The sequence below is a fragment of the Rhineura floridana genome, chromosome 2, assembly GCF_030035675.1.
Source record: "Rhineura floridana isolate rRhiFlo1 chromosome 2, rRhiFlo1.hap2, whole genome shotgun sequence".
In the NCBI taxonomy this organism is placed as follows: Eukaryota; Metazoa; Chordata; class Lepidosauria; order Squamata; family Rhineuridae; genus Rhineura; species Rhineura floridana.
The window spans coordinates 18,031,719-18,057,618 of record NC_084481.1 but is presented as its reverse complement, the minus strand read 5'-3'; the positions used below and the strand labels follow the sequence as shown (position 1 = coordinate 18,057,618).

At 42.3% G+C, this 25,900-nt stretch overlaps 1 protein-coding gene across 4 annotated transcripts in view; it reads left to right on the top strand.

Annotated features, from left to right (window-relative positions):
• The window catches only part of NBEAL1 (neurobeachin like 1), a 158,357-nt gene that overhangs the window by 111,446 nt on the left and 21,011 nt on the right, over positions 1 to 25,900 (top strand). For all 4 annotated transcript variants that reach the window (XM_061607938.1, XM_061607940.1, XM_061607937.1 and 1 more), the window contains 16 exons: positions 403 to 560; positions 1,881 to 2,005; positions 2,297 to 2,423; positions 4,067 to 4,215; positions 4,938 to 5,068; positions 7,999 to 8,100; positions 10,189 to 10,284; positions 10,398 to 10,522; positions 11,722 to 11,862; positions 14,787 to 14,917; positions 15,418 to 15,527; positions 16,559 to 16,676; positions 19,535 to 19,632; positions 19,982 to 20,098; positions 24,238 to 24,327; positions 25,549 to 25,658. In XM_061607938.1, coding sequence (XP_061463922.1) covers positions 403 to 560; positions 1,881 to 2,005; positions 2,297 to 2,423; positions 4,067 to 4,215; positions 4,938 to 5,068; positions 7,999 to 8,100; positions 10,189 to 10,284; positions 10,398 to 10,522; positions 11,722 to 11,862; positions 14,787 to 14,917; positions 15,418 to 15,527; positions 16,559 to 16,676; positions 19,535 to 19,632; positions 19,982 to 20,098; positions 24,238 to 24,327; positions 25,549 to 25,658 — 1,928 coding nt within the window. The remainder of the gene's footprint in view (positions 1 to 402; positions 561 to 1,880; positions 2,006 to 2,296; positions 2,424 to 4,066; positions 4,216 to 4,937; positions 5,069 to 7,998; positions 8,101 to 10,188; positions 10,285 to 10,397; positions 10,523 to 11,721; positions 11,863 to 14,786; positions 14,918 to 15,417; positions 15,528 to 16,558; positions 16,677 to 19,534; positions 19,633 to 19,981; positions 20,099 to 24,237; positions 24,328 to 25,548; positions 25,659 to 25,900) is intronic.

The window sequence follows — 25,900 nt, the reverse complement described above, 5'->3', positions numbered from 1 at the left end:
TTGGAATAACAAAGATTCTCTCGGGGATAGCCGACATGGTGCCCTCCAGATGTTGTTGGACTACAGCTCCCATTGCCACACTTCCCATCCTCCCTGACCATTTGCCGTGCCATCTGGTCTGATGGTTGTAGTCCAAAACATCTGGAGGGTGCAAGACTGGGAATGCTGCCCTAATCTTTCATACCAAGGCTTGCTTTTGAGGCTGATGGAAGATCTGTGAGATCAAATAGATCTCTTTCTGGCTGTGGATCTTTGTTTGGATGACAGAATTATTTGGTTCTGTGTGTCATTTGTTGTTTTGGAGAGCATTTCAATAATCCCTTGTAACAGTTTTTATTCCTTTCATATCCTCACTAGCATTTATAATTCTATAGGATTTTAATTTTTAACATTTGCCTCTAGGAGTTTTTTGTGGAGCCATTTAACCGAAAGGCACGGCAGGAAAACATGTGCTACAACAGCATGCTAAAACAACTGAATAATCAGCACACAACAACTCTCAGGCAGTGGAGGGCTGCCAAACTCTACCTTACTTGTGAGCAGGGCCCCTGGGCTGAAAGGTAGGAGGAACATATTTTTCTTGCTCCATCAGACAGCATCTTGCTTCTGTTTGGACTCTTCCCTATCAATATGTCAAGTTAAATATTCTTTTAATCATACTTATCCTGCATGTTAAGGCTTGGAATACCAATGCTGTGGCATGTTGCTCATTTCTCAGCTAGTAATTTCTGTTGCTAAGTTGCGCATATACATTCATATCCTAATCATCATTATTTTCTTCCATAGTTAATCCTTTTTACATTTCAGTTATCCGAAGTCTCTGGCACTGTAACATATTATGTGAGCTAGGGCTTGGTTGATTAATCAGGCTGTAAATAAAGAAATAAACATACTAAATCTTCACAAGAAAATGATACAGTCTTAGAAGAAGAATTTCCTTTTTCTTTCTCACTCCAGTGGAAATGCCACTTTTAACATGATGCATCACATCTGTGCATCTTCTAAAAAAAAGTGTGTTGTTCTATTCAGCTGATGTACAGTGCAATCCTAGACATGTCTAGTCAGAAATGAGTCTAATTGAGTTCACTGGGACTTGCTCCTAGGCAAGTGGGTAGCAGATTGCAGCCTTAGTCAATGCCACCCTGCCTCCTACTGGGAGAAAGAGCAGGATATAAATCTAGTAGATTGATTGCATGAGTTTTAATCTATCTATCAGCTAAGATTTCTTTAACGATGCAACAGCCCTATGTGAAACACTATCACAGGCAAGTCAAGTTGCTGAACCCCCTCCCTTTTGTGGAATTAATTTGGTGATGGGATAGTTACATGAATACCTTTTATACTTTACATTTTATATGCCATTGTCAGCCCACAGAGACTTCATGGCTATCTGATTGAATTTCAACTTGATAAAATTATCCTAAGCTTCATATCCTCACCATGTACCCCCAATTATATTATCTTGAGTTATTATGCAGGAGAAATTCACACTTGCCTAAAGTGATACAGGAGATGATTCCCTCTTCCCACACCATTCTGGTTAATATGTGTATTTAAAAAAAGGTGTGCGTGGGCACCTCACCCTCCAACCTGGCTGGGTGGCAATCATGTAGGGAGGTAAGAATCATACTGTTGACTCTGGCAAATGGTTCCTTTGTACTGGCTTTACTGGAGCAAAATGGGAAGAAGGAAGCCGTGGACATATAGCTCCACCACCACTGTTAGTAAATCATTGCTCAGGGCCTTCAGCTGCTGCAGCTTGTTCAGGAATTTTGAAATCTGCATGTAATAATGTACTTCTGTGTTCATTCATTTCCTGTGGAAACTCTCCTAGCAGTGAAGTGATGTTCAATTTATTTTGGGTATATTTCTTCCATCAGGAAGCTGAATCGTATTCACTGGAAACTTTCAAATGTGGAAAATTACTCACGAATGAGGCTAAAGTTAGTACAAAATTACAATTTTAGCTCTCACCAAGAAGCCAGTGCCCTGAGGGATAATCTAGGTGAGATCTAATAGCATTTTAGATCTTAAAATATTATATATATTGATTTCTCACAGACCTTTTTATTCTTTGAACTTGGGGAAACTGTGTATTCTAAAATAAGTTCTCTTTCTGAGCAAATCAGCCTCCCCTCACCATGTAATAAATATTGCTATATAATTTGAATAGAAACCATGTGATTTAATAGAATTTTTGTATGGCAATAGAACCCTTGTATGGTTAACATCATTCACTGATACTTACGCTAGTGAAATGCAGTAGACTTTCTAAACTCTCACTCTGTCTCGAAAGGAGTGCATCAGGCACCACCATCAAGTGAGACTTTGCTTCTGGAGGCTGTGAAGCAAGTGAAAGTCAGCGATATGGAGGATGATATACTTGAACTGCCAGATGAAGACCCAGCATCTAGTGCGAACATGTATGTAGGAAAGCCTGGGGAGCTGACGGACAGGATCCAAAGATCTGTCTTATTCTTGCTCAAGGTCACAGGATATTTTAATCTTAATTTGATTTGAACAACATATGGTGATACCACTGGCACAGGTTCTTTTTTAAAAGTCCCCTCAGTTTCACAAGTGATTTGGCATGTGGCGCAAGGAAGCCACTTTCAAGAAGTGCAAATCCCCCGGTTGAGCAGAAATAATTGTACAGATTTTTTGGATCCCGGCCCAAATGTATCCTTGGAAAAGAATTGTGGGGTCTCTTGTGCTCGGTTGGATAATGAATGAGAATGCCCATTGTGTATGCATGTGCTTTTATTAAAACTGTGACTTAAGCTGATCAGTCTGGCATTTTAAATATTCCTTGCAAGATTGTGAAAAGGGCAATGAAGTTGCCATGTAGTTTTCCAAAATACTGTTTGGAGAGAGTGCAAAGAAAGCTATGGATGCATTGTAGGGGAAAAGGTGCAGCTAAACTCACATTGTCTGGGTATGAATTTCTAGAACCTTCCCTCCTCCCTGGCATTATAAGAAAAAATAACAGTTGAACAAACAAAGAAGGCATCCTGGAGGACCTTTCAGAACATACCAGAAGCTGGTTAAGTTGTCCAATATTATGCAGCTCAATCCCAAGAACCTTTCATCGTGAACAGGATGCAACATCTCTTCAGAGTACATAGATTTTGCTTCTGTCCCAACATAAGCCCTGTTCATGTGCCCAGTTCACGTGGTTGTTCATCATGTGAAGCAGAAGAACAGGGCCATGCACACTTGCCCCACTGTCGCATCCTTGCTCTCCCCACCACCCACACGTTGGAAGCCTGTAGAGCTTGCTGTATCAGGCTATGCAGCCATTTCGCTCACAGTCATTCAATTTGTCCCACTAAGGGTTCACCCATACAGTTTGCATTTCTCATTTACATTTTTTTTCTCTTGATGTGATGATCAACAGAAAGACAAGAGCATTCTGCTATGAGGTACAGAGAGCTGGTGCAGGTATAATTGCTCCTAATCTCTTAATTGCAATTAAGAAGAGATCAGAAGCTGGGTGCAGAATCACACACTCCTTTAACTGTTTCCTCTGCCTCCCTAGAATGGATTTATTTCACCTTCACTGCAATTAAAATAAGCTTAACTGTAGTCGATTCTAACTAGGTCTCTCTTAGTTAGAATTTGAAAATGGTTAAGACATCCTGATTAAGTGGGGAACTAGGTTATTGTTAATCATAGTTAAGGGATATGCTGGCATCAATTTACAAGGCACAAGGGGAGATTTGCTTAAGAGAGGAAGTACTTGTCCCCCTGACTGAGTGCTAACATCTGTGGCCCTCTTGTTGGACTCCAACTCCCATCACCCCTGACCATTGGCCATGCTGGCTTGGGCTGATGGGAGTTGGGAGTCCAACAAGATTTGGAGGGCTGCACCTTCCCCACCCGCTCTTCTAATCTCTTAAATACATTTGAGAGATTGGAACTGGTTACATCTGCACTGGACATATTGGCTTCAGTTCTTGCCTACAATGTTTTTTAAAAGCAATTCTGATTTATTTTCTAAGTTGCCTTGCTTTTGCCACTTTTGGAGCTTACTATCAAATTCAGTCCTGTCATTTTGGTGTTGCAGGGATGAAAAGGAAGAGCAAAGTCAGAAAGAAAGGTTTGTGCTCTCTGAAGACTGTGAACTTATTACAATCATTAATGCCATCCCTGGCAGACTGGAGGTCACTACCCAGCACCTTTATTTCTATGACAGCAGCATTGAAAAAGAGGAAGGTGAGGCCTTCAGTGTAACATTGAGTGTTGTATAGTCAACTTTGCTCTCCCCACTTTAACTCTGGAATAAACTGTATTTACTGAGAAACATCAGAAGCTTGTCAATTTAGGATTCAGCACAGATGAAATCAGGCTGCAAACCTGTATTTACATAGGAGAAAAGTATGGGTGATTGTGAAGCTTTTATGGTAGGTTAAGTTAACATGAGAACTGATCGCCAATGGATTCCAATCTATAAAAACTATGGGAATTGTGCAGTTTCCTGGTCTGTGTAAATACAGATTACACACATGGCATTCTCTCTTGAGTGTTTGATGTTTCCAAGTGGGTTTAGCTTCTGCCATTGCTCAGAGGCAAGAACACTGTAGCTTCAAAGGAAGTGGCTGGCTGGCTGGCTATCCCCTTGAAGCCTCAGTTTGTTCCTGCATTTTGCTACTTACTCAGAACTTTCATAGGAAATGTTGCTCCTAAGGAAATTGTATACTGGCACAGGAGCTGGCAGTTGGGGATGTGCAGTTGAACTTGTACATGACTTGTGTAAATCTAGAAAGATTGAAGGCAATGTTGGCAGGAGGGGAGGGCATGTGTTTGTGGATGCACATGTGTGTGCAATTTTTGTTTTCTGAACCATTTTACCAGATTCCAACCACCCCCAGCTTCATAACAGTTATATGCCCACTCAACATATTTCACAACAATTACTGAAGATCTTTTATTTCTAGGTATAGGTTTTGATTTCAAATGGCCTCTTTCTCAAATTCGAGAGGTTCATTTGCGTCGCTATAATTTGAGGAGGTCAGCTTTGGAGATCTTTATTGACCAGACTAACTACTTCCTGAACTTTAAAAAGGAGGTATGTACTTTTAAAGGTTCCTATAGAAAATACTCAGGAGGTGGTGGGTTCTCCAACGCTGGAGGCATTCAGGAGGCAGCTGGACAGCCACCTGTCAGGTATGCGTTAACCTGGATTCCTGCATGGAGCAGGGGGTTGGACTCGATGGCCTTATAGGCCCTTTACAACTCTATGATTCTGTCTAGCTAAAATTATTTACAATGGTTTTCTTATCACAAGGTGACTTCTGTCACTTGCCCCAGGGTAAACAGATAAACAGGGTCAACTTGCCTATACAATGTATACATTCCTGGCAATGCTATAAAAATGGAGACCCTCCAGGTGTGTGATGATTGAGCACTTAAGACCACTTACATTATGCTATTTAGGACAGGGGATACCTTGTATTGACAGCAGTACACGTGAAAAAAGTTTTCAGATAGTAGTTGATCACAAGCAGAATATGAGTTAACACTGTGATGCAGCTGCTAAAAATGTGGATGTGATTTTAGGTAGCATTAATGGAACCATCTTTCCAAGTCATGGGAAGTAATAGTTCTACTTCATTCTGCACTAGCCAGATTTCATCTGGAGTACTGGGTGCATTTCTGAATGCCACGCTTTAAGAAGGATATAGCCAAATTGGAACAGGTTCAGAGGAGAGCAGCGAAGATGATTGGCAGTATTTATTCATTTATTAAATTTATATTCCACCCTTCCTTCTAGGAAAACAAGCCCTTTGAGGAAAGGTTGAAGGGACTGGATACGTTTAACCTGGAGTCGATAAGACTGAGAGGGTGATGATAGTAGCACTCTTCACATACCTGAATGGGTGTTACTTAGAAGAGGGCAAAGGCTTACCATCTGCTGCCCCAGAGGGCAGGAGTAGCTTAAAGTTTTAATAGAGTATTTTTCGGCAGAACATTTGGGAAGTCCTCTTAGCAGTAAGAACCACAGAATCAATTACCAAGAGTGGTGGCAAGTTCTGTTTTGCTAGAGGCTCTCAAGCAGAGGCTAGGCAACCAGCTGGGATGGCTAAAGGGATGCTTTTTAGCTCTGAATCTGTGGCCTTGAACAGAAGGCTAATGACCTGCAAGGCATATATACTGAGTTATACCATTTGTCCATCTAGCTCAGCACTGTCTGCCACACTGACTGGCAGTGGCACTCCAGGATTTCAGACGGGTCTCTCCCAGTCCTACCTGGAGATGCCAGGGATTGAACCTGGGACCGTCTGTATGCAAAGCAGATTGTCTACTATTGAGCTAAGGCCCTTCAACTCTGTGATTCTACCTAAGATTTTTATTTTTATTAAAGTGCAAATGCAGCAAGCCGGTCTTTGAAAAACCATGTCGAATCCTACAGGCTTGCTCAACAGAAAGCTAGGGTTGGTTGCAGTACGCTACTTGAGTGTACATGTTGTGGCAAACACAGTTGTGTTGCATTGGGTGCTTGCTAAATTCATTGTAGAAATAAGTTACACGCAGATCAGCGCCACAATAAGGTACAACAATATAGTGTGAAGATAGTTGTATGAATCAACTTATTGTGTGACTGCCACTTAAAACTCCTATACAAATAACAAAGTGTAGTATCTTCTTCATGTAGTGGCTAGGGTATTGAACGTAGGACTTGAAAAACCAGAGTTCAAATCTCCATGAAGCTTGTTCAGTGACCTTGGGCCAGTCACTGTCTCTTAGCCCAATCTACCTCACAGGGTTGTTGTAAGAATAATATGGAGAGGGGAAGACACCTTGAGTTCCTTGGAGGAAAGGATATAAATGCATTAATTAATTAATTAATTAATTAATTAATCCAACTCTTATATATAGATATGTGTGTGTTTTTTTATTAAATCTACTGAAATCAGTATTCCATTGTATCATATAGGGGTAAAGATTTTTTTGGGGGGGGGTTCATTCTGAAAGTTTGGAGCAAAAAATCTGAATTTCACATATACGCTCATGGGGTCTGAACTGGCGGTGACCGACCAGGAGAGAGACCTTGGGGTTGTAGTGGACAGCACGATGGAAATGTCGACCCAGTGTGCGGCAGCTGTGAAAAAGGCAAATTCCATGCTAGGGATAATTAGGAAAGGTATTGAAAATAAAACAGCCGATATCATAATGCTGTTGTATAAATCTATGGTGCGGCCGCATTTGGAATACTGTGTACAGTTCTGGTCGCCTCATCTCAAAAAGGATATTATAGAGTTGGAAAAGGTTCAGAAGAGGGCAACCAGAATGATCAAGGGGATGGAGCGACTCCCTTATGAGGAAAGGTTGCAGCATTTGGGGCTTTTTAGTTTAGAGAAAAGGCGGGTCAGAGGAGACATGATAGAAGTGTATACAATTATGCATGGCATTGAGAAAGTGGATAGAGAAAAGTTCTTCTCCCTCTCTCATAATACTAGAACTCGTGGACATTCAAAGAAGCTGAATGTTGGAAGATTCAGGACAGACAAAAGGAAGTACTTCTTTACTCAGCGCATAGTTAAACTATGGAATTTGCTCCCACAAGATGCAGTAATGGCCACCAGCTTGGATGGCTTTAAAAGAAGATTAGACAAATTCATGGAGGACAGGGCTATCAATGGCTACTAGCCATGATGGCTGTGCTGTGCCACCCTAGTCAGAGGCAGCATGCTTCTGAAAACCAGTTGCCGGAAGCCTCAGGAGGGGAGAGTGTCTTGCACTCAGGTCCTGCTTGCGGGCTTCCCCCAGGCACCTGGTTGGCCACTGTGAGAACAGGATGCTGGACTAGATGGGCCACTGGCTCTTGTTATGTTCTTATCATAAAAAGTTCACTTTATAGAAAATGGGAGAGATAATATTTGATTGAACTGTAAGTTATGTGGGGGAAAATTGATAAGGGATTAATGTCCATTACTTGCAGAATGCATACTTGACATTTTATTGGATTCATTACCCTTGTACTTTCTTTCTTTACAGGCAAGAAATAAAGTGTATAGCCGAATTCTGTCTCTATGTTCTCCAAATATTAGTGGGACAAGATCTCCACAAGAATTGTTTAAAGCTTCTGGACTAACCCAGGTATGATGATATTACGAAGAATGGCTTTGTTTATTGTTCTGTAGCAGGGTAGAACTTGGGCAGCTTCCTCCTGCCCTTTTAAAAAGCCTAAATCCCAGCAGTTCTCTCTCAATGGCTTCAGAACCCAGAGAAACTAACTCTGTTTTATATCAGGGATGGGAAACCTGTGGCCCTTTAGATATTGTTGGACTAGAGATCCCATAATCCCTAACCATTGGCCATGCTAGCTGGTGCTGAATGGGAGTTGTATTCCAGTAGGTTCCCCATCTTTGCTTTGTACAATCTACCTCCCAACCATCTCTGTTGACATCTTAATTTTTTGTAAACTACTTTGAATTGAAATGTTATATACAGATATTTAGAATAAATATATAAATACCAAACTTTACTTCTTGGTGTTCTGCTGTCTCTATTAAGAAAAGTCTGTCAGCCAACTGTAATGCAATAAACCCTAATTTATTTATTATTTATTTATTATTTTTATTTATTAAATTTATATACCGCCCGACTAGCGATAGCTCTCTGGGCGGTGAACATAAAATAGTATAAAAATACAATGAATAACAAAATAATATTAAAATACAATCAACAATACAATAAACATTTTTAAAATTAGATCAATGTAACTTAAAATGCTTCAGAGAATAGGAAGGTTTTGACCTGGCGCCGGAAGGAAAGCAGAGTCGGCGCCAGGCGTACTTCCTCAGGGAGACTGTTCCATAGTTCGGGGGCCACCACTGAGAAGGCCCTAGATCTTGTCATCACCCTCCGGGCCTCCCTGTGAGTTGGAACCCGGAGGAGGGCCTTCGTAGCAGAACGTAGTGCACGGGCCGGTTCATATCGGAAGAGGCGTTCCGCAAGGTATCGTGGTCCCGCACCGTATAAGGCTTTATAGGTTAACACCAACACTTTGAATCTAGCCCGGAAACATATTGGCAACCAGTGCAAGCTGGCCAGAACAGGTGTTATATGCTCGGACCGCTTGGTCCTTGTCAGCAATCTGGCCGCCGCATTTTGCACTAGTTGTAGCTTCCGAACTGTCTTCAAAGGTAGCCCTACGTAAAGCGCATTACAGTAATCCAAACGTGAGGTTACCAGAGCATGTACCACTGATGTAAGGTCCTCTTTACTCAAATAGGGACGTAGCTGGGCTACCAACCGAAGTTGGTAAAACGCATTCCTAACCACCGAGGCTACTTGAGCCTCAAGTGAGAGGGAAGAGTCTAAAAAGACTCCCAGACTACGAACCTGGTCCTTTAGGGGGAGTGTAACCCCGTCCAGGACAGGGTATATATCCACCATCCGATCAGAGAACCCGTCCACCAACAGCATCTCAGTCTTGTCTGGATTGAGCTTCAGTTTGTTAACTCTCATCCAGTCCATTGTCGAGGCCAGGCAACGGTTCAGCAAATCGACAGCCTCACCTGAAGAAGATGAAAAGGAGAAGTAGAGCTGCGTGTCATCAGCATACTGATGACAACGCACTCCAAAAAAATTTGTCATATATACAGGATGGAATCTCCATTTCCAGGCATGTTTGTTTGATTTTGGTCCTGATGGTAATTGGTATCATGTTAGCCACAACTGTCTGTCTTGGGAGGAACAAGTGGGCAGTGCCATAAACGCATCACATCGTATATAGGCAGTGCGCATAAACATAATGGGGAAGTTTGCATGTGAAAATGATCAGTTAATTACTCATCATATGGGTCCACCAGTGCCCATACCTTTGGGCACTATAGGAATCCTGATGCGTCTTTCTTAGGAATTCCTAATGCCCTTCTTAGAACCGGAAAACCCCAGGGTTCCTCAGTGAAAGCCATAAAAGACTCTAACGTTTATTTATCCTAAACCCTTTCCGCCTTCACTTATCTATTTCAGATCACCAGTAGTGAGTTCCGTTTTAAATGACTTTGAACCATTGGGATAGAGTGGAATAAAAATCTAAATAAATACATGTGAAACATGATCCCCCCCCCTTAATTTTGACACACAAAGATATGTTGATTGGTTCCTTGAAATACTAGCAAGATGTGTGATATACTGTGCTACTCATTAATAAACTTCAAATTTTCATTTTATCTGTAGAAATGGGTGAACAGAGAGATATCAAATTTTGACTACCTCATTCAATTAAATACAATGGCAGGACGAACCTATAATGACCTTGCGCAATATCCTGTAGTAAGTTTTTCTGCCCCCACTTCCTGTCCATTTTTTTCTGACTAGATTCAGTGTGTACATTTGATCAAAAATCAGATGAGATCTGAAGGGGGCCTTGTTTTTTTCCATTCAAGTTTCCATGGATCCTGCGGGATTACATTTCAGAAGAATTGGATCTCAATAATCCCGCTGTGTTTAGGGATCTGTCCAAACCCATTGGGGTGGCAAATGAAAAGAATGCCAAGGCTGTACTGGAAAGGTAATTCATTTTAAATGATCAAAGTATTTAGTTAGCATTGCATTGTTATTGTTTTGTATGGGGGAGGGGCTCTTAGGAGGGGCTCTTAGCGCTTTTATCTCACTGTTCTGAGTTCCAACTGGTGAGATACTAATTTGTTACAGCATTTTGAGACACATGTGACCCAGACCAGCAAGGAAGCAAGCAATATGGAATCTGTGACAAAAAAAGAAGACCAAGAGTTTGTACTTTATTCAATAACTGTATTGCTAACGTATCCACAGTTCATTACTTTAGATTCTGTGGCTGTATACAGCCATAATAGCTTTTCAGAAATTTGGTAGGTGACATTTGTAGAGCTGGAGTAGTAGGAATACATACACTCAGATCAATAAAAAAAGACTGCTGTATGGTATACAAAGGAACGGTTGTTCATTGTTGGCTGCATTTAGTAGTGTGATATAAATGAATCTAGGCAAGTCTTTGGATTCCCCATCACTACCCCTGACAATCTTGGAAGCTCTTGCTTCTGGGTTTGCTTACCACATAGTTCCCAATTGGTTTGTTTCAAACAAACCATAGTTAACATTAACCACAGCTTGTTGTGACAGCTGAATGTGGCCGGTATATACTTTGGGAGTCAGGAATTATGAGTTCAGAAGAACCTCCTATAGATCCTGAGATTGCTTCAGATTATGTATTCAGTGCTTGTTCCAAGTGAGGACTGTTAGTCTTTGGCCTAATCCAGCAAGACTGTTGTTATGTTCTTAACTTACTTTCAAGCTAATACTTTCAAGTTAATGCTTGCTCCAATAGTTCTGTGTGGTGCTCTTTACAGGCATACCCTGCTTTAACATACGCAATAGGACCGGAGCATGTATGTAAAGTGAAAATGTACTTAAAGTGAAGCAATTATCAATGCATGTGCTGCACTGCAATCGCCACTAGATGACAGCGGCATCATGCCATTAAGTGTCCATTATTGCGAAGCGCGTACGTTAAAGTGGGGTATGGTGGAGTATGGACCATGTACTTTATAGCGAGGCGACTTTAAGTGAAGCGACTTTAAGCGGGGTATGCCTGTATTTACTCCAGTGATCCAAAGCGAGCCCAGTGCATAACATATATTAACCATCAACATTTGCTTCAGTTGGTAAGAGAATCCAGCTAGGCTCACAATTATGGAACCCTACTGTTTCTCGTTTTACTTTTTTTTAAAGGTATGAGAACTTTGAAGATCCCCTTGGAATTATTGACAAATTCCACTATGGTACTCACTACTCAAATGCAGCTGGAGTCATGCATTACCTCATTCGGGTAGAGCCATTTACTACGTTGCATATCCAGCTTCAGAGTGGCCGGTATGACATGAATAAATAAGAAACTCCTTACTTGTTGCTGTCACCCTTATGGGTGGATTTTCATCTCTCTGCAAAACACATGTCTCTTGAATATTTTACTTTCCCATACCTTGGGAAAACTGACAGTTACATGATCGTATTGTGATGTCTCCACATATTTAAGACAATGCTTTTTTTCCTGGGATACGAACATTTTTGCAAACATTTATTTATTTATTTATTTAATTACATTTTTAGACCGCCCTATAGCAATAAGCTCCCAGGGCGGTGTACAGCATAATAAAACAGGTTAAAATACAGGTGGATGTAAATACAATACACAATGAAACATAATTAAAATTTTCAAATTTAAATACAAATTTTTAAATTTTTAAAATGCCTGGGGAAAGAGGTAGGTCTTTACCTGGCGCCGAAAAGATAGCAGAGAAGGCGCCAGGCGTATCTCGTCAGGGAGGGCGTTCCATAGTTCGGGGGCCACCACTGAGAAGGCCCTAGCTCTAGTTATCGTTCTCCGTGCCTCCCTATGTGTTGGGACACGGAGAAGGGCCTTCGACGTCGAGCGCAGCGACCGGGTAGGTACATAGCGGGAAAGGCGTTCCGCCAGGTATTGCGGTCCGATGTCATTAAGGGCTTTATAGGTAAGAACCAACACTTTGAATCTGGCCCGGAAACACATTGGTAGCCAGTTCAGCTGGGCCAGGACAGGTGTTATATGATCAAATTTTTTAGTCCCAGTAAGAACTCTGGCCGCAGCATTCTGCACCAGCTGAAGTTTCCGAACCGTCTTCATAGGTAACCCTACGTAGAGTGCATTACAGTAGTCCAATCTAGAGGTTACCAGAGCATGGATAACTGTGGCGAGGTTCTCCCTATCCAGATAGGGTCGTAGTTGGGCTACCAGCCGAAGCTGGTAGAACGCATTCCGTGCCACCGAGGCTACTTGAGCCTCCAGTGACAGGAGCGGATCTAATAAGACCCCCAAACTACGGACCTGCTCCTTTAGGGGGAATGTAACCCCATCTAGGGCAGGTCGGACATCAACCATCTGGGCAGAGAGCCCCCCCACCAACAGCATCTCAGTCTTGTCAGGATTGAGTCTCAGTTTATTAGCTCTCATCCAGTCCATTATCGCAGCCAGGCAGCGGTTTAGTACATTAACAGCCTCACCTGAAGAAGATGAAAAGGAGAAGTAGAGCTGTGTATCATCAGCATATTGCTGGAAACGCACTCCAAATCTCCTAATGACCTCGCCCAGTGGCTTCATATAGATATTAAAGAGCATGGGGGACAGAACTGAACCCTGTGGGACCCCATATTGGAGTATCCAGGGGTTTGAGTAATGCTCCCCAAGCACCAGCTTCTGGAGACGATTCTCGAGGTAGGAGCGCAGCCACTGCCAAGCAGTGCCTTCAACTCCTAAATCCGCAAGATGTCCCAGAAGGATACCATGGTCGATGGTATCAAAAGCCGCTGAGAGATCAAGGAGAACCAACAGAGTTACACTCCCTCTGTCCTTCTCCCGACAGAGGTCATCATACAGGGCTACCAAGGCTGTTTCTGTACCAAACCCCGGCCGAAAGCCCGATTGACATGGATCCAGATAATCAGTTTCATCCAAGAGAGCCTGGAGCTGGCGAGCGACCACACGCTCTAAAACCTTGCCCAGGAACGGAACATTTGCTACCGGTCTATAGTTGTCAAGATTTTCAGGGTCCAAGGAGGGTTTCTTTAGGAGCGGTCTCACCACCGCCTGTTTCAGGCAGGGTGGTACCACTCCCTCTCGTAAAGAGGCATTGATCACCTCCTTGGCCCATCCGGCTGTTCCGTTCCTGCTAGCTTTTATTAGCCATGAGGGGCAAGGATCCAGAGCAGAAGTGGTCGCCCGCACCTGTCCAAGCACCTTGTCCACATCCTCGAGAAGCTACAAGTCTTACAAAGTATCTGGTTAAATCAAAATTATCTTCCTTTGACAAAATGGAAATGCATTTTACATGGATTGCAAACTAACATGATTTGTTGTTGCCATCCATAGGATGAGAGCCAGTGTGCTATAGTGATTAGAGTGTCAGAGTAGGACTGAGAAGATTCAGGTTCAAATCCCTCCTCAGCCATGAAAGTTCTCACAAGGTGACCTTGGGCCAATTACTATCTCTTACCCTAGCCTACCTCGTAGGGTTGTTGTGGAGATAAAATGGAAAGTGAGGCATTGTACACTGTCCTGAACTTCTTGAAGGAAGGGAGGAATAAATATGTAATAAAAAATAAGTCCGTAATCCTAAACTTGCTTCCTAGGGAACAAATCCCATTGGACATACTGGGGCTTGCTACTGAATAAACATGCCAAGGATGGTACTGTAAACATATAGAGAAAAATGGTTGGGATTATTGGCCACACTAAAATAGAAAGGGAGCAAAACTGCTCAATTTAAAACGATTGACATCATTTGCAAAGTAGATGCATAATAAAGAGCTGTGCTTGAAGTGTAGCTTCTCGTATTTTGAAGAGAAGGAATAACAGCTTGGCAGTTATGCAAATACCCAGGCAAGATTTATAATGGGGATCCAGTTTCTCACCAGGCCTTCATTTGTGCATTATGCCCAAGCAGAATTCTTGAGGGAGCAGGTTTTTCCCTTAAGTGGTGTTTGCAGCTTCACATGTGCGGTCTTCATGATAATGTGTTGCTTTCCCCTCCACCGGGGTGAGTAGTGAAACCCTTAGCTGAGGGAGAAGTCCACACATGCCTTGGAATTGCCATACCCAGACTTGATTGTAGGGTTAGAGTATTTAAACAAAGTGCAACTAACTCCTGTTTAAGTGGACTCTCAATGTATATACTGATATGCTATCCCTTTTTATATCTGTAATCTTGGATGCCGTTAAATGGCTTCTCAGAGCACCTCCCATTTGTTCTCTTAACTCACAGATTTGACAGTGCAGATCGGCAGTTCCATTCCATTCCTGCTACGTGGCAAGCGCTCATGGAGAATCCAAATGATGTGAAGGAGCTAATCCCAGAGTTCTTCTACTTCCCAGAGTTCTTGGAGAATCAAAACAGTAAATAGTCACTTCAGAATGTTTTTTTCTTGCCATATGTTTTCCTGAGGGAAAGCTTCCTGATTAGAGGTAGCTATTTAAGTAAGGTGCTTGGCTAAAACTTTGATTCTGTAGTTGCAAGGTGCTTAGAAAATTAGATGTAGCTAATCAAAATGGGAATTGTAGCCAAATTACTAATATTTTAAATATGTTCCTGGGGTGGGGAACTGGTGCCTCACAGATGTTGTTGAACTCCAACTCCCATCAGCCCTAGGAAGCATAGTCATCTCCCGGGGATGATGGGAGTTGGAGTCCAACAACATCCAGAGGTTCCATACCCTTGATTCTATTGCATAACTGTTTTTGAAAACCACTTTGGTGGCAAATAATTAATTTTCCTAAGTGGTGATCTTTTCCCTCTCGCCTGCTTTCACCTGGCTTAGAAAATTTCCGATAAATGCTTACTTGTTTTGTATAGTTAACAGCAGCTAAAACCATATTGTCTTAACCATTCTCTACAGATTTCAGCTTGGGCCAGTTGCAGATCTCAAAAGAAGTGGTAAATGATGTTGTCCTCCCAAAATGGGCCCAGTCACCGGAGGACTTCATTTTTAAACACAGGAAAGCTTTGGTGAGTTATTGCCCTTTGCGTGAAGCTAACAGAGTTGAAAATGCCTATAGTACATGCCAACGTGGCAGAGCTGTATGTTTTGGTACTACAAATTTATTAGTATGTATAACACAGCGTAGCAACCTTCACTGCCATTTTTTTGTGAGGCTATATTTATGGCACTGATGGGGCTTTGTCTGTGTATAATTTGACTGGGTTGTTTGTAGTACTAACAGTATAAACAGTAGGCTGACACAGTTAACTTCCCAGAGTGGTTTAACAGTCAATCACTCTTCCCAGGGAACTCTGGGAATTGTAGCTTTGTTAAGAGAACAGAGATCTCCTAACAACTCAACTCTCAGCACCCTTCACAAATTACAGTTCCAAGAATTCCTTAGGACAGCCTTTCCCAACTAGTGGGCCACCAGAAGTTGTTGGACCACAATTCCCATCTTTCCTGACCGTTGGCAATGCTGGCTGAGGCTGATGGGAGCTGTGGTCCAACAACATCTGGTGGCCCACTAGTTGGGAAAGGCTGTCTTAGGAGAAGCCATGACTGTATCATAATACTTTAAATGTGTAATGCAGATGGGGCCTCAAGGTGGCTTATGTGGGAATCACAGTGTTCAGGCCTACAACTCCCATAAAAAAGCTACACGTACAATATTCTGGTCATTTCCTGATGACTCTCAGCGATTGTTTCGATTGGGCTATCGGTAAAAGAGTTAGTCTACCATTCTAACACCCTAACCTCCACCTTACTCGCAGCCAGTGTCAATGAGATGGTAGCGTCTTGCCTCATATTTGGGAATCTGATTTTTTCCTCTCCAGTGCTGGTCTTGATACGTTTGTGTCTCTTGCTAGTAGCAAGTGCTTTTATCGTAAAGCATATGATAAAACTGTGATGTAATATATGTAGGAATGACTCTTAATGTTTTGAACTGAATTAATGGATCTTTTGCTGGAGGAGTAGGAAAAGCAAAATTGTGGCAAGGGGAGTTACTGTTTTCAAGTCATCACTTGCTGAAATACTGTATTTTTGTCTGTCTTAGGAGTCAGAGTATGTCTCTGCTCATCTTCATGAGTGGATAGATCTGATTTTTGGCTATAAACAGAGAGGACCAGCTGCAGTGGAAGCTCTAAACGTCTTCTATTACTGTACTTATGAAGGTACCAAGCTGTATGTTACTGTCTTGCCATTGTATCCTGTGTCTGGGAAACAGTTAACCAGGGATGGGGATGATTGCCTGATAGGTTTGATATGGCAAAATTCACCTTGCTACATGTTTGCTACATTATACCTTTTTGATTCTATTCTTGCCTCATTATTTCTACAGCAAATCTACAATTGAACCAACTCATTCTGCATTGCACCCTTTCAGAGTTAGTTGGGTAGATCCCATATGATTTTATGTTTTGATAACAAGCCAGTATTTATGACTGGTTAGCAGTTTCTGAATTTCTATTACTGTTTGGTAATAAATGTGTGCATTCATCTGCAGGTCACTTTCTAGAGCTGGATTTCAGCAGTTGACTCTAAATTGCAGAATTTAACTCTTTAAAAGTTCAGAAATTATGGGGAGGAGGTTGCAACATCAAGGATTGGTTAACATCCATTTAGCCAACTCTTGCAGTTAGTCTGTGCTTGCAGCAGAAGTTCTAAAGGCTGACTAGTTCACCTTTTGAAAGATCCTTCTGCATAAAGGAATGCCTGCATCAGTGTGTGAAGATCAGCACTGTCCAAATGGGGTCTGAACTGGCGGTGACCGACCAGGAGAGAGACCTCGGGGTTGTAGTGGACAGCACGATGAAAATGTCGACCCAGTGTGCGGCAGCTGTGAAAAAGGCAAATTCCATGCTAGCAATAATTAGGAAAGGTATTGAAAATAAAACAGCCGATATCATAATGCTGTTGTATAAATCTATGGTGCGGCTGCATTTGGAATACTGTGTACAGTTCTGGTCGCCTCATCTCAAAAAGGATATTATAGAGTTGGAAAAGGTTCAGAAGAGGGCAACCAGAAGGATCAAGGGGATGGAGCGACTCCCTTACGAGGAAAGGTTGCAGCATTTGGGGTTTTTTAGTTTAGAGAAAAGGCGGGTCAGAGGAGACATGATAGAAGTGTATAAAATTATGCATGGCATTGAGAAAGTGGATAGAGAAAAGTTCTTCTCCCTCTCTCATAATACTAGAACTCGTGGACATTCAAAGAAGCTGAATGTTGGAAGATTCAGGACAGACAAAAGGAAGTACTTCTTTACTCAGCGCATAGTTAAACTATGGAATTTGCTCCCACAAGATGCAGTAATGTCCAGCAGCTTGGATGGCTTTAAAAGAAGATTAGACAAATTCATGGAGGACAGGGCTATCAATGGCTACTAGCCATGATGGCTGTGCTGTGCCACCCTAGTCAGAGGCAGCGTGCTTCTAAAAACCAGTTGCCGGAAGCCTCAGGAGGGGAGAGTGTTCTTGCACTCGGGTCCTGCTTGCGGGCTTCCCCCAGGCACCTGGTTGGCCACTGTGAGAACAGGATGCTGGACTAGATGGGCCACTGGCCTGATCCAGCAGGCTCTTCTTATGTTCTTATGTTCAAATCCTACTCCAGTGCACAATTTGCTTTTATGAATTGAGATATGTGAGTAGATGCTCAATTTGTGTTAGATCTGTGTAAAGGACCTTCTTGGACAAGGCGTAGAAGTGCCGAAACTCCTATGTATCTCTTTCCTCTACATATTTTGTTTGGATTTCATGCCTACCTATGTAATCTGGTTATGGCTAACTTATTTGTTACTCCCCAAGATGTCTATTTGTCAACTCTATTTTCAGCTTCACATTAAGCTAATAATAATAATAGCTAGCAATAAATAAAATATGTACACATTAATGGATTCCTCTGTTTTATATGTTCCCCTGTCAGAACATTCACTCCTTGTTTACAGTGTTATAAGGTATTCTTAGAGTGCTTATTGCTGTAACAAAGCAACCTAATATTTTTCTAGCCTGTCCAATCTTGATTATTTTTCAGTGTCGCACTGTGAACAAAGGTCCAGGAATGATTATGCCATAATACATTTGTTACTCTTTACTGTGCCACAAGGTTTTTTGTTGTTTTACTGTAAATAAAAAGAATTATACAGTAGTAATATCGCCCAACTGCCCTGTCAACTACACAGAAGGTGGTCCAGAATAGAGGAGAGTCTCATTATTCTCTTACTTAAAGTTTTTAATTGAAGCTAAAATGTGTTAAAAGGTTTCTGAATGTTGAAATGGACTAAGGCCCTGTTTTAACTAGCACCATGTACATTGCGTAGTTGCCTTCACTTCTGTGGCTGCTCCCAATAACATCTTAACATGCTCTGTCCATATGATTTAAGGCAGATTGAATGGTTATGTATCATGCTAGAGAGAGACAGAGAGAGCACAGACATTGTAGGCATAGTATGCAACCACACAATCTGCCCTAAGCACATAGATGGATCATATAGAGCAGTGATGGGAAAAACTGTGGCCTTCCAGATGTTATCGGACTCCCAGTTCTCATCAGGCCCAGCCAGCATGGCTAATAGCCAGAGATTATGAGAGCTGTAGCACAACAACATTGGAAGGGCCACAGGCTCCCCATCCCTTTCAAGAAGCACCATGGGAACAATGACAGAGGAGATCACAACCACATACCTCCCAGTTACACATAAATGTGGTGTACAGTAGGGCCCCACTCATGCGGCAGGTTAGGTTCCAGATCCCTGCCGAAAAGCGAAAACTGCCGAAAAGCGAAAACTGCCGAAAAGCGGATCAGCTGTAGCGCGAGGGTCTGGAACCTAACCTTCTGATGGAGGAGGAGAAGATCAGCTCAAGCACGGGAGTCTGATCACGCCAGAAGAGGAGATCAGCTGTAGCACTCTAAAGCGAAAAGCGGGGCACCGAGAAGCAGGGCCCTACTGTATGACACTGTGCCCAAATTAAGTAATGAAATGAATGAAGAATGCTCTGCTGATTGTTTTGTTTGTGTGTTTGACTGTCTTCCCAGGAGCTGTAGATCTTGATGCCTTGACTGACGAGAAAGAAAGGAAAGCTTTAGAAGGGATGATTAACAATTTTGGACAAACACCTTGTCAGCTACTAAAGGTAAATCCTTTGGACATGGGTGCAGTGTCCAGGCTAATAGACATCCTGGACTGAAATGGACATTATCTTCTGCATGCAGTGAGTGGAGCCAGGAGAGGAATGGGGAAGATCTTGCGGTGTGTGTGTGTTTGTGTGTGTGAGAGAGAGGGAGAGGGAAACAGGCAGGCCCTTGTACTGTACACTTGACTCTCATGCTTGAACCATTTGGATTGACTAAGTCATTGGCCTTGACTCCTTGCCTCATGTACATACCTGATTCTGTGCAGGGTTAGCACGCCTATGCTCCTAACTTCAGTGCAGGATAGGAAGAATAATTGTTACTTCCACTGCTGTTGACATTTTACTCCAGGAGCCACATCCTACAAGACTGTCGGCAGAGGAAGTGGTGCAGAAGCAGACTAGAAATGAAAATGCCACCCTTAATTTGTTCCAGTATCTCCCTGAGCTGAAGTCATTCTTCATTGAGGTAACATCTTGACAGTATCACATATGGTTTCAGCCTTAAACTTGCAATATGTTTGAATTAAAAAGAAATCCAGCAGCCTAAACACTGTTCTTCAACCTTGTGGTTCGATTACAACTCCCATCATCCTTGGCCATTACCTAAGCTGGCTGGGGTTAATGAGTGTTGTAGCCCAACAACATCTGGGGACCCATGCTTGAAAAACATTGTCATAAGACAGAGTTGACTTGAAAACAATAGAACTCTCTTTTTAAAAAATCTTAGGGATGGCCACCTTCTGCAGCCATTCCATCCTTGCTGCTTCTTTAGAACACATCTTGCTTATTGAAAGGCTTACATTACCGTCTGATGATGCATACAATGTATTCAGAAAGCTAGGGTTGGTCTTTTATAAGACTGGCTTGGGGCTGGAAGAGATAACCTGTAGGAGACAACATCTATAAGCCAAGCTGCCACAGTTAGGACTGCACCAGATAATCAACTGGTGGGAGTCCTGACCATTCTTATCCATTGTGCAATCTTCCTCCAGTGTGATAAAACTGTGATGCCCAGATTTGCGATGAAGCAGTAAGGAGAATAACATTGAAGTGTTCCTTGTCTGTACTTCCCTGTGTTTTTTAGGGTGATTGAACCGAGACGTTGGTCTTCACCTGGTGGGTTGGGAACCTATGGCCCTCCAGATGTTGTTGGACTCTATCACCCATCGTTCCCAACTAGCATGGCCAATGGTCAACAATGATGGTAGTTGTAGTCCAGCAATATCTGGAGGACACCAGGTTCCCCATCTGAACTGTTACTGGGTTGCAGTCTGACCTAAAATGGATCACAGTAGCAGCACTGTCACCATACAAGCAGAAAGTAAAAAAAATCTATGTAAAAATGACAAAAAGAAAATTAAAAAAGAAAAAGTAAAAAAAATTAAGACATGGGTCCCCAAATGCATGTTTGGGCTCAAGTTTGGTCCTGGGTCTGAAAAGATTGAAGACTACTGGGTCAAGGGACATGTGCGCATGTTTTATTTCTGGTGATAGTACTTTTTTTGTTTTGTTTTTGTTTGCCACCCCTCAGCTTCCTAAAATTTATCAAGAGCAGATGGGAAGAGCGGTAGGTTAGCCATACTCCTGCCCAGCAAAATTGAGCTGTCTTTAGGACTGTGGAGAGGTCACTGCTACTTGGGAACGCACGGTTGTATAGCTCAGACAACCTTGCTGGCTCTGGATGGTGACAAAATTAAGTCCTATGAGCTGCCTCCATTTCTTTTCTTTTAAAAAAACATTGCGTAGCTGAGGGCTCCCACTTTGAAGCTACGGCAGAAGAAGTGCTCATCCATCACATTTTTTTAAAGCGGACAAATGCACAAAGTGTTCACAAAACAAGGGAGGCAGAGTTTTGTTGTGACAAATGACAAACAACAAAACTCTAATCTTCCTCATTTTGTGAATGGATCATTGGTGCCTATGACATTAACTCACCAATTGCCTTAGACACAAGATCACTGTCTGGCAGGAGGATCCCATTTTCCCAGCAGTTCATTTGTAAGTAGCACTGTCAACAGTTCTACTGCTGAGCCTACTACAACTCACAGCTTCTACTGCAGGACGTTTTCATACAGGTCACAGTGGTATTGTGCTTTGAATCCATTTTTTATTAATGCAAAAAGGTCCTGTGCTAAGTTTGAGAGTCACTAAGGTAGGGATGGGAAACTTGTGGGCCCTCCAGATGTTTTTATACTCCAGCTCCCATCAGCCCCATCCAGCACGGCCAGTGGCCACGGATGATGGGGGTTGTAGTCCAGAAACATATGGGGGACTTCAGGTTCCCTACTCCTGCTTTAAGGGAACCAACAATGTACTCCAACTAGTGGTTCATTAAAAGGACAAACTTCAGAGTGATGTCCTTGCGACTGCTAAATTGGAATGGCTTGGTACCATTGACACAGCTGTATTGCACACAGGTGATAGAAGATGGCTTCAGGGATAAGGTATTAATGATGTTGCAGTGGTGCGGGAGAGCTAGGTCTGGTTGGGTGATGATTAGTTGTGTCATTTTAGGAAATGTGAGTTTAAAGAAATGTCTGAACAGCACCTGAAACAATGGACGATAAGGTTCAAGTTGGAGCAATTTCTTTATATTTCTTGAATATATTATTTTTTTAAAATTGAGTGATGCACATTTCTGATTGCCTACTAGTGCTGTCAAGTTTAATTTATTTTGTTTGGTTGATGTTTGAGAAACTTGAATAAAATATAAACAATGTTGTACGTAATAGTATCCTTTCTCTATCCAATCCACTGGTGCCTTTTCAGAAACTGCCAACCCCTCCATGAAAATAGTGGCAGTAAAATCATATAATAATTATTAGAATTACACTCTACAGACACTCCTGTAAGATCATAATGATCTTGACCCATTTCAATCTGGCTTCAGGTTTGGCTTTGGGACTAAACTGGCCTTGCTCCTCCTTTATTGTGAGAGGGACAGGAGGAGTGCAACCCTGCTGCTTGTACTTGACCTCTCAGTAGCATTCACTGTAATTGATCATGGTATCCTGGACCAGCTATGTGATATGGGAGTTGGTGGCACTCTCTTTCAGTGGCTCCGTTCCCACTTGCAGGATCAGTCACAGAGAGTGACTTTGGGTGACTGTCTGTCAACTCCCTGGGATTTGCACTATGAGGTCCCTCAGGGTACTATTTTGTTGCCATGAAGCAGTTACTGGGAGCAGTCATTAGGAGATTTGGAGCATGGTGTCAACAGTATGCTGATGACACTCAGCTCTTCTTCTCTGTAACATCTGAATCAAGTGAGCCTGTGCAATTCCTGGGCGATATCTGGAGGTGGTGATGGGCTGGATGAGGGCCAATCAGCTGAAGCTGGATCCTGGTAAGACAGAAGCCCTGTGGGGTGAGTGGTTCCCAAATTCAGAAAATTGGCAGGCGGCCTGTCCTTGATGGGTTTGCACTCTCCCTGAAGGAGCAGATAGATACTACTCTTAGATCCATCACTGTCTGTGAAGGCACAGACATTAGTGGCTAGGAGTGCTTTCCCCAGCTTTGGCTGGTACACCAGTAATAGCCATTCCTGCACAGGGCTAGCTTGGCCACAGTAGGGCAAGCTTTGGTAATCTCCAGACTGGAGTATTGCAATGAGCTCTACATGGGGCTATCCTTGAGGCTGGTTTGGAAATTGCAGCTAGCACGGAATGTTGCAGCCCAGCTTTTAGCTCCACATCAGCATATTAGCTGGTGCTGAAAGCTGTGCACTTGTTGCCCAAACATTACCAAGCTAAGTTCAAGGTATTACTGTACGTGTACAAAGGCTAGGACTAGGTTACTTGAAAGACCATTTTGTCCCTTATAAACCAGCTAGATATCAATACGATAATCTGAAGAAGCCCTCCTGGCTGTCCCACAGTTATCAATGTTTGTTTGGTTTTTACATGGACTGGAGCATTTAGCATAGTGGCACCAGTACTTTGGAACAATATCCTTATGAAATTAGAGATGCACCTACAATCCTGATATGTGGATGCCTGCTGAAAACATTTTTGTTTTACCAAGCTTTTTTTGAGAATTAATTTCACTCCTTGTTTGTCATGTGTTCTCTATTTTATGGTTTTATAGTGTTACAATGTTTTAATGATTTTACTGTAAACCACCTTGATGCTTTTTATGAGTTTGAGATGACTTTTATGGGTTTAAAAAAGTTCTTATAAATAGAGAAGAATAAGAGAAAAAGGAGAAGCATACAAAAATGCTTATGCATTTTCCTTCTCAGTCAGTATACAACTCTAAATAGTTGCCCCATATTTCTGTAAATTTATTGTCATTTTCTGCTTAACCCATGCCATTGGTTCAGGTGTAATCTTGTAATAGCAGGTCTTGGACCCATTGATGTGCATCTAGAGGTTGTTTCTACTGTTAGAACTGAAGATAGACTCAAGGTTGTCACTGCTGCTGGAAGCTGCAAGGGTTTTGTTTTGGACATGATGGGAAAAAATTGTATTGATTGTTTCTAGAATCCCTACTTAGAATACTGGTCTAGAGGTGGGAAGCCATTGTTTGTGTCATGGTGAGCTTTGCAAAATACAACCTGCCATATATCTTAATGTTGCCAACTAAACATTTTATTCTGTCTCTTAGGGGATCAGTGATGGGGTACCTATTGTAAAATCCATTGTCCCCAGAAATCAGTCACGTTCCTTCATGTCACAGGGGAGCCCAGAGATTTTGGTGAGTCAGATATGCATATTTTTTAAAAAATACAGAATGATCAACTGATCTTGATAGTGATTCTTATGTTGTTGATGCTCTTGCCCTATATAACTGTGGAAAACTGCCAGCCTGTAACATAAGAGTGTTATAATTTGTACTAAGCTCATTTTGCCTCCCTCACTGAGTTACATTCACTCTCTTCAAGTTGATGTGATTATCATTCATTGTGATTTCCAGAATGGGTACAGTAAGAACATAAGAACATAAGAAGAGCCTGCTGGATCAGGCCAGTGGCCCATCTAGTCTAGCATCCTGTTCTCACAGTGGCCTACCAGGTGCCTGGGGGAAGCCCGCAAGCAGGACCCGAGTGCAAGAACACTCTCCCCTCCTGAGGCTTCCGGCAACTGGTTTTCAGAAGCATGCTGCCTCTGACTAGGGTGGCAGAGCACAGCCATCATGGCTAGTAGCCATTGATAGCCCTGTCCTCCATGAATTTGTCTAATCTTCTTTTAAAGCCATCCAAGCTGGTGGCCATTACTGCATCTTGTGGGAGCAAATTCCATAGTTTAATTATGCGCTGAGTAAAGAAGTACTTCCTTTTGTCTGTCCTGAATCTTCCAACATTCAGCTTCTTTGAATGTCCACAAGTTCTAGTATTATGAGAGAGGGAGAAGAACTGTTCTCTATCCACTTTCTCAATGCCATGCATAATTTTATACACTTCTATCTCCTCTGACCCGCCTTTTCTCTAAACTAAAAAGCCCCAAATGCTGCAACCTTTCCTCGTAACGGAGTCGCTCCATCCCCTTGATCCTTCTGGTTGCCCTCTTCTGAACCTTTTCCAACTCTATAATATCCTTTTTGAGATGACCAGAACTGTACACAGTATTCCAAATGCGGCCGGACCATAGATTTATACAACGGCATTATGATATTGGCTGTTTTATTTTCAATACCTTTCCTAATTATCGCTAGCATGGAATTTGCCTTTTTCACAGCTGCCGCACACTGGGTCGATACATATAGTATCTAGGTGCTATATGTAAATCGCAATAAAGATCCATTTCCACCCTCATGCTCACAATCTAAAGATCCAAAAGGGACAAGAAGAGAAGAAAAATTAGCTGTGCTTATCCTTGATACTGATCATTTTATAAAATGAAGATACTGCAGCTTATTAGGTTTGTTATTTAATCATTGATGGTTTCACTGTTTTCTGTTAAACATGTTCTTCTGAAGGTAACAGTGAGTGTGAACTGCATCATTGGAACCCATGGTTGGCTACCTTATGATAGAAATATCTCCAACTATTTCACTTTTCTGAGAGATCAAACTGTGACAAATCCCAAGTGAGTAAAAACAAAAAATAATTTTCTGATATTTCCTGCTATATAATATTTTTGCAAGGCATCACACTGTACTCATGTGACAGCCTTCTCCTAACTATGGGGACATGGCACTGGCTGAGGCTGCAACCGAATGAAAAGAGAGGGCGGACAGGCAGACAAGACCAGGCAGGGAGGCAAAACTGGGCAGAGAGTGGGAGAGCAAGTGGTAGCAGCAGGCGGCAGCGAGGGAGGGAGGAAGAAGG